This window comes from Protopterus annectens, chromosome 1.part1 (genome assembly GCF_019279795.1).
Source record: "Protopterus annectens isolate FY-2018-M chromosome 1.part1, PAN1.0, whole genome shotgun sequence".
Classification (NCBI taxonomy): domain Eukaryota; kingdom Metazoa; phylum Chordata; order Ceratodontiformes; family Protopteridae; genus Protopterus; species Protopterus annectens.
In genome coordinates this window covers 1,226,835,903-1,226,854,711 of record NC_056726.1, presented here as the reverse complement: position 1 = coordinate 1,226,854,711, position 18,809 = coordinate 1,226,835,903, and the positions used below count along the sequence as shown (strand labels likewise).

Sequence of the window (18,809 nt, the reverse complement as noted above, 5' to 3'; positions counted from 1 at the left end):
TCTGTAAGGGATTCATCAGCTTTGATAACATTGTCCTTTAGCATGGTGGCTGTGAACCTTTCCACCTTGATCTTAAGTAACATGAAGTTTGCTTTTGAAAAGTTTTTCACGGTGGTTTCCTTGATTGGGGGTGGGGGCAGAAGTGGATATCCAGAGTGATTAGTCTATGGTCTGATCTAACCATCGAGGGGTTGACCTCTGGTGTAGAACACCAGTCGCCCATGTTGGTAATGACCAGGTCTGGTGGGGGTGTTGACCAGTTGACCCAGGGCATTCGAGTTTACAAATTCTAGGAAGCATTGGGCAAGGGAGTTAGTTCTTGAGTAGTTCTCCCAGTTAATGTTTGGGTAATTGAAATCACCCAATATTAGAGCATTTGGTAGGACCTTCATATTTTCCAGTGTCTCCAGAAACGAGGAATGGGGGTCCTGGGTCATAGTGAGTGATGTGTGGCAAGCTACAATTTGAACTGCAGTTTTGCCCATTGTTAGTTGCACATGGATGATCTCTGAGGCATTGTGTTGTGCCACTAACCTGGAGGTGTGGGCATCCTTAATGAATATGGATACACCCCCACCTTGTGTGTTTTGGTCCGGGTTCTGTGGCAGAAAAGTATGGTATGAGTTATAGCCTGGCAGTGCTGGGGTGCTCTCTGGAGCCTTAAACCAGGTTTCTGTTATTGCACAGATATTGATGTGCAACATTCTGAGGAGTGCCTCGACTGCATGTATTTTCAGGTTTAGACTTTTGGCGTTGAGTAGCATTACCCTCAGTTTTTGGTTACTTGTGCTATTTACGGTGGTAGGTTTGTCTTTTGAGTCTTGCCTATAAAAGGCACTATGGGGGCGGCAAAAGCCTTGGCCAGTATTTGAAAGCCTGCCAGTATTCGAAAGCCTAAGGGTGACAGGTGCAAGCCATCTCTTGCGAAGCAATGTGGCTTATCAAGCAGGTCATCCCAGGTGGACAGATACTGGATCCCCTTTGAATGACATCAGAAACTTAGCCCAATTGTTGAAATTGATAATTTTTGTCTTTATACTGTGGCATCATTCTTGGTGAGGGCAGGATGCTACTCAGGGTCAGGGTCATACTGACCTGGGTTATGTGATCAGAGAGCTCTTCCATGTCTCTTTTCATGTAGTCCAGGGAGGTACGTCTCAGGTCATTCACACCAACATGGACAATGACAGTCGTATTTGTGTTTTTTCTGGAGCGACCTGAGTGCTTGTGATATGTGGTGGATCCTAGCACCCGACAGGCAGCTAACTGTAACCTTCTCCTTGTGCAGCCTAGTTAGTGGGACATCAGTGTGCCTGATTATAGTCACCTATTACTAGTGTGTTGGGTATGTTATTTTGCCTTAAGGGCTGTAATTGCGTGGCACACTGACTATGTGAAGTATGTGTTTCATGGCTCGTGATGGGGTGTGGAGGTTGCTTGGGTGCCTGCTTTGGATGTCTCTGTTGTTTTCGCAGATATTTATTTAGAGCCCCAGAGTATGTTTTCATGTATTTATGTGCGTTATTTTCCTGTGTTGGTTTAGTAGGTTTATGTGAGACTGGTGGTGTGTTGCAAGTATTTTCCTTCTCCTATTTACCGTCAGTTCCAGTCTTGGGTTGAGAGAGCTTTGCCTCCAGTTTGGCTGTATAATTGCATCTCTCGCATATATTAGTGTTTGGTGGTAGGAGGAGAGGGTTATCTGTGTACATGAGGCAGTTGTAACATTGCCTCAAAATGCCCAGATTCACCAGTTGGACTGGAGAGTACACCTGAAACTGCCCTCTGGACATGCCTGAATATGTAAAAGTGAGCTGTTTTACTGATTGGCTGTTAGGGACGAAGAGAGAGCCTTGTCCTTCTGTACAGTGCAGGAGGGTCTATTGTTAGGGTTTATAAGTGTTTGCTCTGAGTTTTGAGCAAGTGCTGTGCTGTGAAATGAATGGTTTGAGTGCTTACGTTGAAAGTTTGTCTAGTTCCAAGGGAAAAATTGAAGAGTAGACTTCATGAAGCTGGGAATAATTTAACCTTAACTAACCGGTGCTGCCCAGCATGCAAAACCACACAAATGTGGTTTTTATAGCAGGGAAATGAAAGTGAGAAATTAGCCCAAAATGGCCAATAAACTACTAACTTCTGGGCCACAGCAAACAAGGCACACACATTTCAGAAAGAAACGGATCAAAGAAGCAGGCACAATAAGCTTTTAACTAGAAATTCCCAGCTCAGAAGGGCAGAATCTAGCCTCTCCTCCCACAAGAGTGCAGACCACAAATCTTCTTAATGTAAAATAACTGGCCTGAAGCCAAGTGCTTAAACCAGATCTAATGCACTTTTAGAATAACAAACACTGAGCCTTCAATCAGCAATTCCCAACTTAGAAGGATGCAAGTTACCTGTCCTGCCACAACTATGCAGTCCACAAACCTTCTTAATGTAAAACATCTGGTCTGAAGTCCAAGTGCTTAAACCAAAAGGCTTAGAATAACAGTTACAATTTAATCAGGCTATTACCAAGTAGTAATAACTGTAGCAGAGTAATACAATTGAGTACTTTTAAGAAGAAGGACAAGCAAAATAAGGTAATAAAGTGGGAAGAAACACAATTACATTAAAAGCAGACGAATAAAGTGCAATTTTTTTATAACAATAGAAAACGAGCAAACTGATTTAAACAAAGTATCCAATTAACCAGTAAAAAAACTCAAAACTGAGCCCTATTCCAGCAGTCTTCAATCTGACAAGTTCTAACCGCACACTCCTGTCACTAGGGTGCAGGGGAACCTTCTCCAAAAAAAAGATGGCCTGGATTAGTGCTCAAGTTATACAAACAAAGCTAGATTCAGCAGGCCTGAATCTAATCTATGCTACAGCAGACAAGCGCACCAATATCAGAAAAACAGTTCAAATAGGCAGGCACAGTAAGCCTTTAACCAGAAATTCCCAGCTCAGAAGGGTAGAATCTAGCCTCTCCTCCCACAAGAGTGCAGACCACAAACCTTCTTAATGTAAGATAACTGGCCTGGAGCCCAAGTGCTTAAATCAGAACTAATACACTTTTAGAATAACAGACACTGAGCCTTCAATCAGCAATTCCCAACTTAGAAGGATGTAAGCTACCTGTCCTGCCACAACAGTGCAGACCACAAACCTTCTTAATGTAAAACAACTGGTCTGAAGCCCAAGTGCTTTAACCAAAAGACTTAGAATAACAGTTACAATTTAATCAGCCTACTACCAAGCAGTAATAAATGCAGCAAAATAAACACAACTGAGTACTTTTAAGAAGAGGCAAAGGCAAAATAAGGTAATAAAGTAGGAAGAAAGACAAATACAGTAAAAGCAGGTAAAGTGCAAATTTTTTTTATATATAACAAAAGAAAAAAAGCAAACAGATTTAAACGAATTACCCAATTAACCAGTAAAAAACCTCAGGTTCAAAACATAACTAGAATACTGGATTTCTGAATACATTAATGATGAAAAATATGATGTATGCAATATTTTAAATGGTGTAAATATTATAAATACAGTGCAAATATGCTTAAAATAAAAAGGACCCACCACTCTTTTAGACAGCTCAGGTGGGTGTAAAAGATCCCACAGCACCCATCACAAATTGATCAGTATTAGCAAAAAACTACGGGCACTCATAAAATTGTCTAAGGCCAGCTTCGAGAGAAAAATTACACAGGACACTAAGGATAATCACAAGGCTTTCTTTAGTTATGTTAGGAACCTGGGTGGTAATTCCCAGATATGCTCAGAATTAGTCCAAAATGACAAAAAATACACTGAACCCACAGACATTGCCAACATCCTAGCTGACAGGTTCAGTGTAAATTTCTCCCCCCCTCCCCACCAAAAGGGCAAATATCTATCCCAGCAGAGTGCTGCCCCCCTGACATCTCAGATGCTCAGGTAAGAGCCGCCCTCTCCAAAGCAAAAAACACAGCATCAATGGGACCAGACGGTGTCCCGGGCTGCGTCCTACATGAACTCCAAGAAGAGCTAAACCCAAACATAAAACTACTGTTCAATCTCAGCCTTACTACAGGATACGTGCCCAAAGAGTGGCGTACAGCAACAGTGGTCCCTTTCCATAAAGGTGGTGCCTCAACGGATCCTGGAAACTATCGCCCCATAAGCCTGACTAGCTTGGTCTGCAAAGCTATGGAAAGGATCATCATGGACCTCATAAATAAAGATATTGGGGACCTACAGACACTGAATCCTACCCAGTTCGGCTTTGTTAAGGGCGGATCCTGCCTCTTAAACCTGGTTGATTTCTTTGAAACAGTCACCAAGGCCATTGACGAGGGGAAGGTGGTCCACACAGCCTACCTGGACCTCGCAAAAGCCTTCGATACAATACCCTACTCGGGCATTATAGATAAGCTCACCAGCTTAAATATAAACCCCTATGTCACTAGATGGATTGCAAACTGGCTCAAGGACAGAACCCACATGGTTAGAATTGCTGGAGCCATGTCAGACTCCAAACCAGTTACAAGTGGTGTCCCGCAAGGCTCAGTCCTGGGACCTCTCTTGTTCGGTATATATTTCTCGGAGGTACAGGCCAACACGGAAGGACTGTGGCTGACCAAGTTCGCAGATGACTGCAAACTGGGCGCCATAATCGACTCTCCAGCCGACACAAGCATCCTCCAAAAGGGCCTCATAGAAACAGACAACTGGTGCCAGAGCCATGGCCTCAAGCTAAATGCCAAAAAGTGTATAGTCATCCCCTAAAGTGCCCACAAATTACCACATAGATGGTAATCCATTAAGTACAGAAGAAGTAATTAGGGACCTGGGGACCCAAGTTGATAGCAATCTCTCATTTGACAACCACGTAGCCAAAGTGGTTAGAAAAACATTTTATATAGCCCACCTAATCATGAAGGGATTCACATCTAGATCAGGGGACATCATCATGCCTCTTTACTCATCCCTCATCAGGCCCATAATTGAGTACAATGCTCCTTTTGGGATGTACCTTACCAGACACCTGCAGCAACTGGAAAGACCCCAAAAGTACCTCACCAAGAGGATCAAAGGGCTCAAACAGATGCCATATGCTGCCCGGTTAAAGAAACTCCAGCTCTACTCAGTGGCATACCACCTGTTCAGAGGCGATCTGTGCCTGACGTATAAAGCCATGTCCAACCCGGAATTAATGGACATGCTGCACCTCAGAAAATCCAAATCCCATCGAGCTACGCTCGAGAGACTTGAACCTCAGCACTGAAATAAATAGGACATGCTGGAGGGACAGATTGATAACCCAGAGGCTCCCTTCACTCTGGAATAAAATCCCAGTCCAGGTTAGGCAGAGTCCCTCATTGACTCTCTTCAAGAGGAATCTTGATGAGTGGATGGGAGATCGTAGGTTTACCCCGGGTATCACTTCTGTGTCACTGTTAGACAGAGGCACAGTATACTAACCTCGAAAAAGGGCATAGCAAAATAAATTTAAAATGGGTGGCGAAAGCCAAACACATTCTGGCTAGGCTTATAAATGCCCTAGGGCAGATAGCCTAGTAAGAACCTATGAACCTATAAGTAGAGGAGACCAGAGCTTAACATCTCATCTGAAGGATGGCACATTCAGGAGTGAAGCGTTTACCTTTACAATGTCGCAACATACTTGTGCGACTGTTTACTTACCAGTCAGAAATGGCAACGTCAAATGCTCAGAATCACGAGCCTGGTAGTTAAAGAAAGTAAACACTCAGGAAATGTCAACTTTGAGCAAAACTACCTCATTTCTGGGTTGCTGCTATGAACGTTATGCAGGGGGGGGCAAGCCCCCCTGCATCCCATGTGGGGGACACCCCCTGCTACTTATATATACAAACTCCGAGATTGCACTACAGTGAGGGAAATTGTGCATACCCCGATCCCCACTATAGCGTGATCTCCACTCAACATGCCAAATTCATAACAGTAAATGCAAACTAGCATTCGCTGTTGTGAGTTCGGTATTTTTTTTCTTTCCCTAATACATATTTTTGAAAAGATACTTTCACACATATGTGCATCACACAAGTCAGCCAAGACATTTTAAAGGTAATCCAGTGAAGCACCCCTTACTGCTTAACTGCAGGGTCAGCAATCTGAAAAATCAATCAAATCCCCGGGAAGGGGTATAGAACCCACAGTCTTCTGATTTTCCAGCACCAAAGGTGAACATGCTGCCTGTTAAGCCACTGATACCACTTTCTTTTTTAAAAAACATTCCCATACCCCAACAAGAGCTGTGCTACTGTCTGATAAACTGCCTGAAGGAGGCCTATCATCCCAAACATGGCTAGTGGAGAAAAAATAAGTGGTACTTTAGTTCCTAGTAAACATGTAAAATAAGCGTCTGCATTAAATTAAGCTTTGTAACAAGGTTTAAATATATTTTAGTTCATAGTTTACTGTAAACAAAAAGTGTCATAATGAAAGCACTTGAATGCCAGCTGACGCAAACTGTCAATGTGCAAATGAAATGTTCACAAACCTATGTATGTAAAAAAATGGTTAGATTGTGTTGCTACTTTGTAAATAAATCTTTACTGACTTAGTTTGCTCACTTTCACAATTGTAATGTGCAGGGATTGCTGCTGATAAGAAAATGGTTTACTGTTGTCTATCAGGAGACTGATGTAAAAAAGCCAAAAATAATATCTTTTTATGCACTTGAAAGCCCAGGTATGACAAAATAAACATTAATTAATAAACATTAATATTTAGCATTATTTAATGTTACATTGTTAAAACCCCACTGGAGTGAACTAATGGAGGGGTACGAATGGAGAGATGAAAAGTCAGCAAGCAAAGGAGGGTAGTAGTGCTGAAATTGAATATATCCTCAACTCAACTCTTGGTGAGTACCTTTATGAGGTTGAACCTGTTATTCACAAAATCTCACCAAGGTGACACCGATATACAGACTATTTATATAGTATATATCATGGACAGTAAAAAAAACTAAAAAAGATAGATGGGTAGACAAGACCCAGGATAATAAGTGTCCAATCCAGGTAGGTGCACTGGTGCCAGGACTGGAAAAGATGACAGTGTAGAATCCTCAAAATACGGAAACATTACTACAATGGGCCAGGCCAGGCCAAGGGGAACAATGGCCACCCTGTTGTAGAAGGCAGTAGCAGTCCACAAAAATCACAAAAACTGATAGGCCAAAGAAGGGCCAAAGAAGAGCGATTAAAGACGATAAAGTGGACTATTGAGTCTAGAAAGAAATTACATATTGTTACTATTACGCAAAAAGCCCAGACTTTCCAAACACAAGACATACAAAATGATTACGAGAGAAAATGATTACGAGAGAAATTAGAGGAAAGAAAAATACTTCCACAAGAAAACAAACTGTCAGAAGCTTCAAACGAAAATTTGTGCTTATTAATACAACAAATTTGTGAAAAACAGTATATAGATCAAGAAACCTTAATCTGTTTGGGAAAAGAAGCATCTGAGGAAGTGCGAAAATATGAACAAAACCAAGATATTTTTGAAAAGTATAAAAAGAATTATGGACATGGGAAAGATAGAGATTTCATATGGTGCAATATTTATGCAAAGGAGAAAGCCAAATTAATCAAGGTAAAGAAGACAGCCCCCAAAGATACTCATAGGGAAATACAGGCAAAGGCATCCAAATATGGAAAATGGTATAATATAAAAAAAAAAACAACATCAAAGATGGAACATAGAAAAGAAGATCAGCATTAGTAAAGTAGAAGTTAAAAAATATAAGTTGAAGTTATGGAGTGCCTGCAAAGTGAAGGATTTGGTGTAGAAAATCAAATAGGTTACATCACAGCAGGGTGGAGTGAGTCCCCAAAGTAGGAAGAAGCTGGAAGATTAGAACACATCTGAAGAAGACATACGGACATGGGAAAGAGAGAGATTTAATATGGTGTAATATTTATGCAAAGGAGAAAGTAAAACTAACCAATACAAAAAGAGCAGCACCAAGATATTTGAAAAGAAATACAGGCAAAGAAATCCACACATGGAAAACTTTACAATACATAAAATAAGAAGACAAAGAGGAAAAGGAGATCAGTAATAGAGAAGTTAAAGAACTAGAAACTGAGGTTATGCAGTGCCTGCAAAGTGAAGGATTCAGTGTAGAAAATCTAATTCAGAAAGCACCACAACAGGATAGAGCAATGGATATCCAAATTAAGGGGAAACCAGTGGAACAGGAAGCAATTGGTCAGTTGCCATATGAAGATAATTTGGAGCCTTCCACAGGAAACCAGTATAAACGTTCATTTGAAGCTAGACAGCAAGGGAAGGAACAGGAAACGCTGATGCAGTTAATGTTGAGGAGTGATAGGCCAGTGAGTTCCCATATGACAGAGTTACTGATGGCACGGGATGAAATTGAAGAGAATGTGCCACATGAAGATGTTATATAACGTTCTACAGAATGCCTGCAGGAATTGGAAAACAAGGGATGTGCCCTTAGTTTGGAAGAAAATGAGCTAAGATAAGAGTTGCTTGATTTAATAGACATAGACAGGTATATTAAGATCAATGAAAGACATTGACTGCAGAAGATCAATAAAACCCCAAATGTCAGAAGTTTGATAAAACAAATGAACACATTAATTGTGACTGTCCATAGAGAGCCATGTGATATAACAGAAGTAAACAGGATATATTACTGTGCAGCTAAATTAATAGCTGATAACATTTTACCACAAGAACACAGGGTAGTGGGAAAGGAAGGGGAAAAAATGGAATACCATAATTGAAACATCTAACAGAGAAAGCTATAAAGTAGCTAAGACAAGTGTCACCGTTAGAAGACTATAGAAGAGGGAACAGAACAAAAATACTAAGACAGACAGATTAAGCAATGTGAAGTATTACAACATACCAGGATCTATCGTGCACTATCGCAAATAAATTAAAAATTTCAGCACAGGCGGAACAACTGAGAATATACGAATATAAATATAAATATGAAAGGAAAAGTACAAAATAAGCAATTTACTGATGACCCAAAAAAAGCTTTAGAGAATTGGGAAATAAGGTAAAAGGAATTAAAAGACCACCAAAAAAGAAGAAACGGATACATTTTGGAGAAGTATCTATGAGGATCCTGTGGAACATAAAGATGCTAAATGGATAAAAGTAAAAGAAAGAATAAGAGGGTTAAAAGTACAAGATATGAAATGGGATGAATTAACAGCCAGAGAAATTGAAACACAGTCAAGAAAAGCCTCTAACTGGAAAACGACAAGCCCAGATGCAGTACCTAATTTTTGGCTGAAAGTAACATCTTTGCACGAAGATTTAGCCATGAGTAAGAACTACTTATATGCACACTCCGAATGGACGCTAACCTGGTTAACAGGAAAAACAATGCTCCTACTTAAGAGTAAACCTGCAAGCTACCCTAAAAATTATAGGCCAATAATTTGCCTTCCGATGATGTACAAACTACACACGGGAATTGATGCCGGCAGAGTTTATAGTCATTTCGAAGAAAACTCAATTATGGCGGAAGAACAAAAAGGGCAATAAAAGAAAGTCATATGGAACAAAGGCTCACTTGTTGTTAAAGTCATAGTGGAGAACTGTAAAAAGGGGAAGAATCTTAGTATGGCATGGACTGACTACAAAAAAAAGCATTTGATAGTATCCCACATTTATGGATAAAAGAGTGCTTAAAAATGTACAAGATACACCCTAGACTAATAGACTACATTACAGTGACCATGAAACAGTGGCAGACTACTTTGCAATTAACCCATGATAAAGGGCAAAATTATTATCCCAGGGATAAAAATTCAAAGAGGGATAATCCAGGGTGACTATCACTGCTGTTATGCTGCCTTGTCCTTAATCCATTAAGCTGTGTACTTAACATCTTAGGCCATGGCTATAATTTGGCTCCTAGAAAAGAACAAAAAGTGTAAAGACTTCTCATCTTCTTTGTCGATGATTTAAAACTATATAGCTCATCAGATGAGGAAATGAAAACACAACTGCAAGTTGTCAAAACTTTTTCAGATGATGTAAGAATGTATTTTGGTCTTGATAAATGTGCAAAAGCAACCTTTAAAGCAGGAAAACTGCAACACCAAGGACACATCAGTTTGGGACAAGAATGTGATATAAAAGAACTTGAGCAAAAAGGAGAGTATAAATATTTGGGAAATGATGAAGGATTAACAATAAAATCATGAACAAATGCGAATAAATCTTAGTAAGGAATATTTCAGAAGACTTAAAATTAATTCTGAAAACAGCACTGACATCTAGGAACAAAATTCAAGCTATAAACCAATTTGCTCTTCCCATCCTAACTTACAGTTTTGGAGTGAATGACTAGCCCCAAAATGTGTTGGATAGATTAGATAGGAAAACAAGTAGGATGCTTCAATCTCACCAAATGATTTATAAAAATCAGTTTATACCAAGATTATATATTCCCCGTTCTGAAGGAGGGATGGGCCTCCTTGAACTTGATTACATGTCTATATCTGCAGTCGTGGAACTCCACAAATACCTGTTGACCTCACAAGACCCAAATGCAGTGAACCTAAGATGACTTCTCTGCTTAATTTAGCAGAAGCATATCAGCGTCAAGCAGGAATGGAAATCAAACCAGAAGTAGATAAAAATTAGGCAGCAACTGAATGTGCCAAAAAAAAAAAAAAAAAAAAAAAAAAACAAAAGAAAGAATATACGGTGAAGGACCAGATGAGAAGGCAAGAAATGCAGAAAGAGCATAAATATAGTTGCAAGTATAGAAAACCTCTGGAATAACCTCATCTTGATCAGGAACGAATGTAGGAATGGTTAAGGAGAGGCGAATTTAAACCAACAGATGAAAGGTTAATATTGGCAGCCCAAGAGAGTGGGCTAAGTACATGCTGGTTTACAAACTGAATTGGAAACAGTCGCACACCTTGTTGCTGGCTGTGACATACTAATGGCAGAAGGACTGTATACTGAAAGGCATAATAATGTGGCAAGACTGTTGCACTGGGGATTGTGCAAACATTATAGTACTGAAATGGCTGAAAAACACTGGAAACATAAGCCACAAAGCATCATAGAAAATGATGAAGTTTATATCACATGGGATCACCCATTGCCAATGGTTCAAAAGATAGATGCTAGAAAAACGGATATAAATAAATAAAATAAATATAGTGGTCCAAGAAAAGACAGAAGTAGCACTGATCATTGAAATCGCTACACCCAGTGACTAGTGTCTTGTGTACGGAGAAAGACAGTCATAAAATATCAGGATCTGCAGGCAGAAATGACAGCCATGTGGAAGAAAGATATCCAGACAATTCCAATAGGAGTAGGAGCAACGGGGTCTTATAAAAAATAATCTACAATCATACTTAGATACGTTACCAATCCATGTACGAATTGCAGGAGGAGTCATTACTGGGCACATAGTTGCTGCATACAGCACTTTTGGCAGACATCATACAATACTAATTTCATGAACTTTAATCGTACTTTGACTTAGGAATGGGGTCCATTCCCATCATAGTATCAGAAACCCAAAGGATTTGAAGAAATTAAAAAGGAGTGAACTAATAATGAGTACATTATTGACAGTATTTAGTATATGTGTAGTATGACAGTCTGAGGTAAGAAATTATATATTTTATTTTATTTATTTTACATTTGTTGACCGGGCTAGTCCAGTTGGATACATGTCCATTTTCAGCAGAGGCCCGGGGAGAAAAGCTCCTCGAAAGTAAAGTACAATATTATATATAAAAACAAAACAAAATTTCACAGGTGCAAGTACAATACAAAATTAAGCTATTTGATACATGAAAGATCATATAGATGAGAGTAGAGTAGAATATAAGGAAATATGTTCACTTGATTGCATCTTATGATAAGTATCTTTTGTTAACATAGTAGGTAGTCTGAAAGACATTTTTGGATATAGATAGAGAATCTAATCAATTTTAAGGCCTGTTATATTTATGGTTTTCATTAGGTAGTTAGTATATACAGTAAGACAGGTATCTTTGTGAAAAAAAAATGACATGAGAGGTTAGTCTGGGTTCATACAGGTGCACAACCAATGAGATTTGAGGTAGGTTTTAAGCCTGATTTTAAATTGTGTTAGTGAAGAAAGGGAGGTCAGGTTACTGGGGAGAGAGTTCCAAGTTTTACCCACGGTATTGAGAACAGAGAGTCCCTAGCCTTATTGTAGGTTTTGCCTATTTGCACTAATATTTTATTAGATGAGCGTAGGGTCTTAAGGTTGCTGTAGGGGGTGATGAGAATTGGTGTGTTATTAGGCTGATACAGGATTTTGTAGGCAAATGTTAATTGTTTAATAGAAGTAGATTTGGTAACTCTAGCCAACCTAGTTGTTCATAATTAATACAGTGATGGGTTCTGAATATAGAGCCTGTTGCAAATCTAGCAATATTGTTATAGGAGACAGCCAGTTTGTTCATGTTGTGTTTTTTTTTGAAAGGTTAGTATATATAGGGGAGGCATAGAGGAGGGTAGAGATTAAGTGGGTCTGGGCAATAGTAGATCTTGCTAGTGGGGTAAGAAAGGATTTGATTCTATAGAGGGAGCTTAGTTTTTTGTTGACTGTTTTTATGGTATTGTTAATGTGACTATCAAAGTTATCAGTACCCCTAGGAGTTTTGTGGTAGAGTCGGGGGATATGATGGTTTCATTGTTCGAAGTGACAGTAGTGGTGTGGCCCTATTGGTGGGAGTAAAAAGTAGGAATTTGTTTTTTTTGGGGTTCAGGATGAGGCACTGGTGTAGTAACCATTCCTCAACTATGTTAAACACTTTTTGGGTGAGAGACTGAAGGTCTGATGGAGTTGGGGCTGAGCATATTAATGTGGAGTCATCTGCATATTGTATTATGGAAGCTTGAGGAATTACAGTATGCAGGTCATTGATGAAAATAGAAAACAGAAGAGGTCCAAGTATAGAACCTTGGGGGACACCGAGTGCAATGGGGAGATAAAGTTGTTCTCCCACAGAACTGCTTGTTGCCTATTGTTTAAGTAGGATTGAAACCATTGTATAGCCAGTGCATCAAGAGATAGGTTTTTGAGTATGTTTATGAGAAGTTGGTGGTTTTTGAGTATGTTTATGAGAAGTTGGTGGTTAACCATATCGAAGGCTTTAGAGAGATCAATAAAGAGGGCTGAGGATAGAGTGTTGTTATTGCGATTTTTGTTTATACTGTCAGAGAAGGATAAAAGGGCAGTAGTAGTACTGTGAAATGGCCTGAAGCCATGTTAGCAGTTAGCTAATAAGTTATCTATTAGGTGTTTTAAAAGTTGCTTATGAATGCATTTCTCCATGATTTTTGCCAGTGGAGATAGTATAGCAATAGGTCTGTAGTTGGATAATTCCCTAGAGTTTCCACCTTTATGCAGGGGGATAATATGCACGATCTTCCAAATAGATGGAATAGTTCCCTCAGAGATTGTTCTGTTAATCAGAATGGAGATGGGGTAGGCTATGGCATTTGCAGCTTTTTGCAGATATTCTGCAGGAAGGAGATCTGCTGCAGTGGTGGTAGGTTTGAGTTTTAATAATAGGGTACGGATAAAGGATGTAGGGACAGGTTTGAGATTAAACGAGGGAGGTAAGGTAGTATTAGAGGGCGTCAGAGATGAGCTGTCAGGAGTTGGTTGATTGGCAAGAGACTGAATGGTCTCAGTGAAAAATGTATTAAAGGTACTTGCGATTTGCTTTGGATTGTCATGGTCAGTACCTCCAGGGGAGGGAGTGACAGAACAGCCTGGGTGTAAGAGTGAGTTTATCCCTGCCCAAAATTTTTGTGGTTTGTTTTGCTGGGTATGTTGGAGTTGAATATAATAGTTTCTTTTGTCTGACAGAATGGCTTTTTTTGCATCATTTCTTAGCTGTCTGAACGTTATGTGATCCTCTGGGATTTTAGTAGTACGCCATTTGGTCCAGACTATTTCTGAGGAGCATTTTTTGTCTTGTCTCTTAAGAGCCAGGGGGCAGGTTTGTTCCTAGTTCTAATGGTCCTTTTTGGAGCATGGAGGTCAAGAATACTTAAGAATTTAGTATTAAAAGTAAAAAATATATATATATTTCTCAGTTATACAACTGTAAATATTCTAAATGAAAAAAAACAAAGCCCAAGAATAGTAAAATGAAATCTAATATAGAAATTGTGTAAAATATAGTGCATTAAACACATTAAATCCAGTTACAGATCCAGTTACAGATGAAGCCATTGTAAATGAATAACAGAAAACTAAGTACAATGTACTTTATAGAAATATTATGCAGGAAATATTTAGACTGTATCAAACAAACCAAATTGCTGACTTATCAAGAGAAAAGCAGCAACATCCCTAAAGGAGTGCTCCTGGACTTTTGTACAGCCCAAAGAAATGACACTGTGGACTGTTCTTGAATGCCAAACAGAAATATACTCTTACCATAGTTAGAAATACTATATAAACTGATTTATTTTACTGCAGATTTGTCAATCCTTTTCATTGGCTAATAAACCTATACTATGAGACTGACCCTTTTGGTTCCATGCTTGCTTCATTTAGGCGGACTGAATTTTTGAGCTTTCTTGTATGATTTCTGTATAGCTGTGCTTGTCTTCTCATATTTTAATGAATGAATTGTGCAGCGGTAAGGCCTCAACCCCCACCACCCGATTATGAACATTGCCCTATCCCTTCTACTACAGTCAGAGTGCCACAAGTCACTAATTCTGATGGCATTCCTCATGGACTTCTGAAGCCTCTCTCACAATTCCCACACTATTTCTAGCCTGTCCTCCTCCCAAGTAGTAGACTCTGGATCCCAAGCCAAGTGGCTTCACTGCACTGCCTTTCCATCTTGTTTCTTGGATACATAGGATGTTTAGCCTCTAATCTTACCATCATGTCTTCAACTTCCAAGCTATGTCCTTTTAGTGAACCTACACTGAATGTAACAATTCTTAGTTCATGTTTGGCAGGTTCACATTTAGCAGGTTAATTGGTTTTATGTCCCCCTCTCCTCAACAGAGCTACCCCAGGTAACCCAATCTCGGCAAATGGACACTAGCCAGCCAGTAGCGTACTGCCCAGGGCTGCTGTGATTTACGATGGGTACACATTGGGCAAGAAGGGCACATACACCCCTTCCACTGTTAGCATAGGTCCCTGGCATACAAAGTAGGCAAGGTTACCATCCCCCTTACCACCGACAAATACCCACGTCCATATGGCAACATTAGTCAATATGACCGAATCACCTAGACTTATATTTTAAACCACTGAGTGGCTATCCCTGCCACAGTGCGCAGTCTGATTCCATGTTCTCTCTCTAGGATACTGTGCACCACAGTACATGCCCAAAGCAGTTAGTCTATATAACTCTTCCCATATAGGGCACCATCTCGAGTCTGTACCGATACCCACAGCTCCATTCGAGTCTGTACCGATACCCACAGCTCCATTCTTGGGTGAGTTTGGAATAGAAACACTCATTTTTCAGAGGTGGAAGGAACCCCACAGAGACAGAGAGAACATGCAAACTCCAACTGACGCTAGCCAGAGATCAGGACCAAACTTTGTACCTTGTGCATGGGAGGTGAAGACCATAACCATTATGGCAACCGGTCCCTATGAGGAGGCATTTATTAGTCTGGCATTATATGGGGTTACAGTCACATCCTACTTAGCAAAAGGCATACCTTGTAATTTGGGCATATTTGCCTCCAACAGGATGAACAGCAGGACATAAAACATTCTTTTACAGCTAGACTTTTTTTCACTTTGTTGATCAGGTAACCCTGGAGGATTAAAAAAAAAAAAACATCCATTTGTCAAGGGATACCTGGAAGCACAAGGCCTATTGATGTTAAAACAGGACAACAGTCAGCTGAAAAAAATCCTAACCATTTATTAATTTATTTTTATTTTATTTTGCATTTGTTTACCGGGATGGTCCAGCTGGGCCAGAAGTACCCATTTTCAGTGGAATCCCAGGGAGAAAAGCTCCACATACAAGACATTTTACATACAATAGAGAATTTACATTAATAAAGACATTTAGTACATACTATTGATAGCTTATACAACTGGTGAAAAAAAAAAAAACAGTACATAAGTAATCATTCTCAAATCAAAGATAATACACAAGCAATACAGAGTATATACATGAGAACATTCCATACGAGTAGTTTTCAGCTAGCAAAATTTATATAGGACACTTCATGAAATGGGTGCAAAGCAGATATAGGAATTAATTAGAGACTAGGTACTTAAACTTTTCACATGTTAAGGAGGTGTAATAGCTGTGCGATAGGCTATGTTAAGGAGTCTCTGAAGGTCTCGCCTGGTTAATGGTACATCTATAAGGGCAATAATTCATATTGTAAAAGAAAGCACAACAAAGTGAAACTGTTGCAGGAATCAGCAAAGTCAGTAGATATTGTTGCAGATATAAGTGGTGGTATGGTATTAAGGTAGGCTGTGAGAGTATCTGAAGGTCTCGCCTGGTTAATGGTACATCTATAAGGGCAATAATTCATATTGTAAAAGAAAGCACAACAAAGTGAAAAGACCGCAGGGCACTAGAGCTGGGTTAATCAATAAGATCACAATTTACTACTTTAACAAATGGATTGACCAAAATATTACTCAGAAACATTTCTATGTATGAAATGCACAGGTAGTATAGTCCATAATTTGTCTCCTTACCAATCAACCCTTTGCAATCACATACATTTCAAAATATGAACACAGCATGGTATGTTGCGACATCACAGTTCATATTTGTACCTGCAAGTCCTTTTGCAGGATGACTTGTTGCATTGACCCTTTTTGCAATAAGTTCTGACAGCTCTGTGGCCAAATTAATTTTAATATTCAGTGCTACTCAAACATTTAATATGCAAATGAGCATTCCTCCCGGTGAATGAATTCAAGTTCTTAACTCTTTTCTTTAATCACATCTAGATTTGGAATCATAATACAGCAGGGGTTGACAAGTTGTGTGTTAATGTGCAATTAATGCCCGCATAGGGATGTTATGAGGCCTGACACCACAGGCATACCACTATTACTGGAGTATTCCAAACAAAACTCCTAGGTGCTGTTACTGATAACATAAAGTTCGACGTACATGTATCTCAAACAATAAAGGTACATAAAAAACTAGGCACCCTACATAGAAACAATTTCTAACCAATAACACAAAAACAGCCATCGCAAGAACTCACCTTCTCTCTCCTCTATGCCTCTCTCATACCTACCAAACTAAAGAATACAGATTTAGGAAAACCCGAGGCTTGTTATAATAAAATAGCAAAATTCGCCACAGACTCTATATACAGATCACACCACTGCCTAAACTTGAAACAACTCTCTTAGTTATAACTACCAATCTCTTATGTTAGCACAGGAAAATAATTTTCTTGGGTGGCGAAAGCCAGGGTACCTTTGGCTAGGCTTATATAGGCCCTAGGGCCAATAGACTAGTACCTACTTATGAACCTATAATCAGCTATCAATGGCTCATGGACTACTATACCAGCCTGATAAAAAACCCAGTTCTCCAAATTATACTACAACCTTATTTGTGTCTTATGATCCACTAATAAAATCACTAATAAAATCACTATTAAAAAGAGTAACCAAAGCTAAGAATACTGCAGGTGACTCTACTCAAATCACATAGCCAAAATCTAGGAATCACCCCCTCAGACTATTAGATTTACAACTATCACAGCTCACTTTAGTTACTCAAGAACCATTTATCCAAAATATGGCTCTGCTCATATAACAGTCCGGGTTAACTAAGACTATTTATTCCAAACCTTTACTACCCTATACTACTATTTCTGTATTAACTAATCACTACCTCTGCCTTACAGATATCACATCTACCTTTCCTTCCTGCTGCCTATATATTCTGTAAACTAAAACACTAATTACTTCTATATCACAATAATACCTTAACCTTTCCGTTAATCTCAGTATTCCTACGAAATAGGATATTCGATATCAACTGTAAAGCTCTGTTAAAATTTCAGGATATAGAGAAATGTAGTTGTATGTATGTATTTTTGCCTTATTCAGCTTGGAACTTATCAAATGGGAAAAGAGATTATATTTGTATGCTTGTACCTCTGCCTTGTTAAGCTCTAAGATTTCTGTATGCATTACACATATGTATCAGTATCTTTATATTTCTTTGTTAAGTTGTTGTTTGTATGTGCAGCTTTCCTCCACTGGCCTGCATTGAAAAAGGGTTTCTGCCCAGTCAGACTTTCCTAGTAAACAAATATAAAAACAAAACAAAAAAATAAATAAAAGTAAAAACTTCCTTGCACCCCCTGCCCTGTATTAGTTCCACTGGCATAACTCCATAATGCTCTGTTTACACAATTAAATTTTAATTTATGCACTGCAGGACTGATTAGTGTTGTGGGGACTAGTACTAAGTAGCTTGTATGTGTGTATTTTATATACACAGGGGATGCATCAAACTTGGGAGAAACTAGTAGTCTGTAAAAGGAAGCGTAGGATTAAAAACGCTCATTCAATAAATACTCCACAAAGTAAACCATGGACATTGCTATAATTCCATTCTACAGTGGTCAGCTAACCAGTGAATATCATCATATCAGGCAGAGTGCTGACTTTATCAAGGGAAGGAGAACCAGACCCCGAGAGACAACAGGAGCTGCAGCTTTCTGCTGGTTTGCTCAACTGTTAGTACTTACAGTACTTGTTTATTGATTTTGTGTTTGTTAAATCAGGAAGGACAAGCTGAACACAG

The 18,809-nt window shown here is 39.2% G+C and overlaps 1 protein-coding gene across 2 annotated transcripts in view; it reads right to left on the bottom strand.

The window, feature by feature from the left end:
• Positions 1–18,809, bottom strand: part of LOC122809467 (gastrula zinc finger protein XlCGF57.1-like) — a 203,599-nt gene that overhangs the window by 175,909 nt on the left and 8,881 nt on the right. Inside the window, exon 2 of one of the 2 annotated variants that reach the window (XM_044081004.1) lies at positions 15,718–15,816. The exons of the other annotated variant lie outside the window; for it this stretch is intronic. Coding sequence (XP_043936939.1) covers positions 15,718–15,816 — 99 coding nt within the window. The remainder of the gene's footprint in view (positions 1–15,717; positions 15,817–18,809) is intronic. 2 annotated transcript variants of the gene reach the window in all.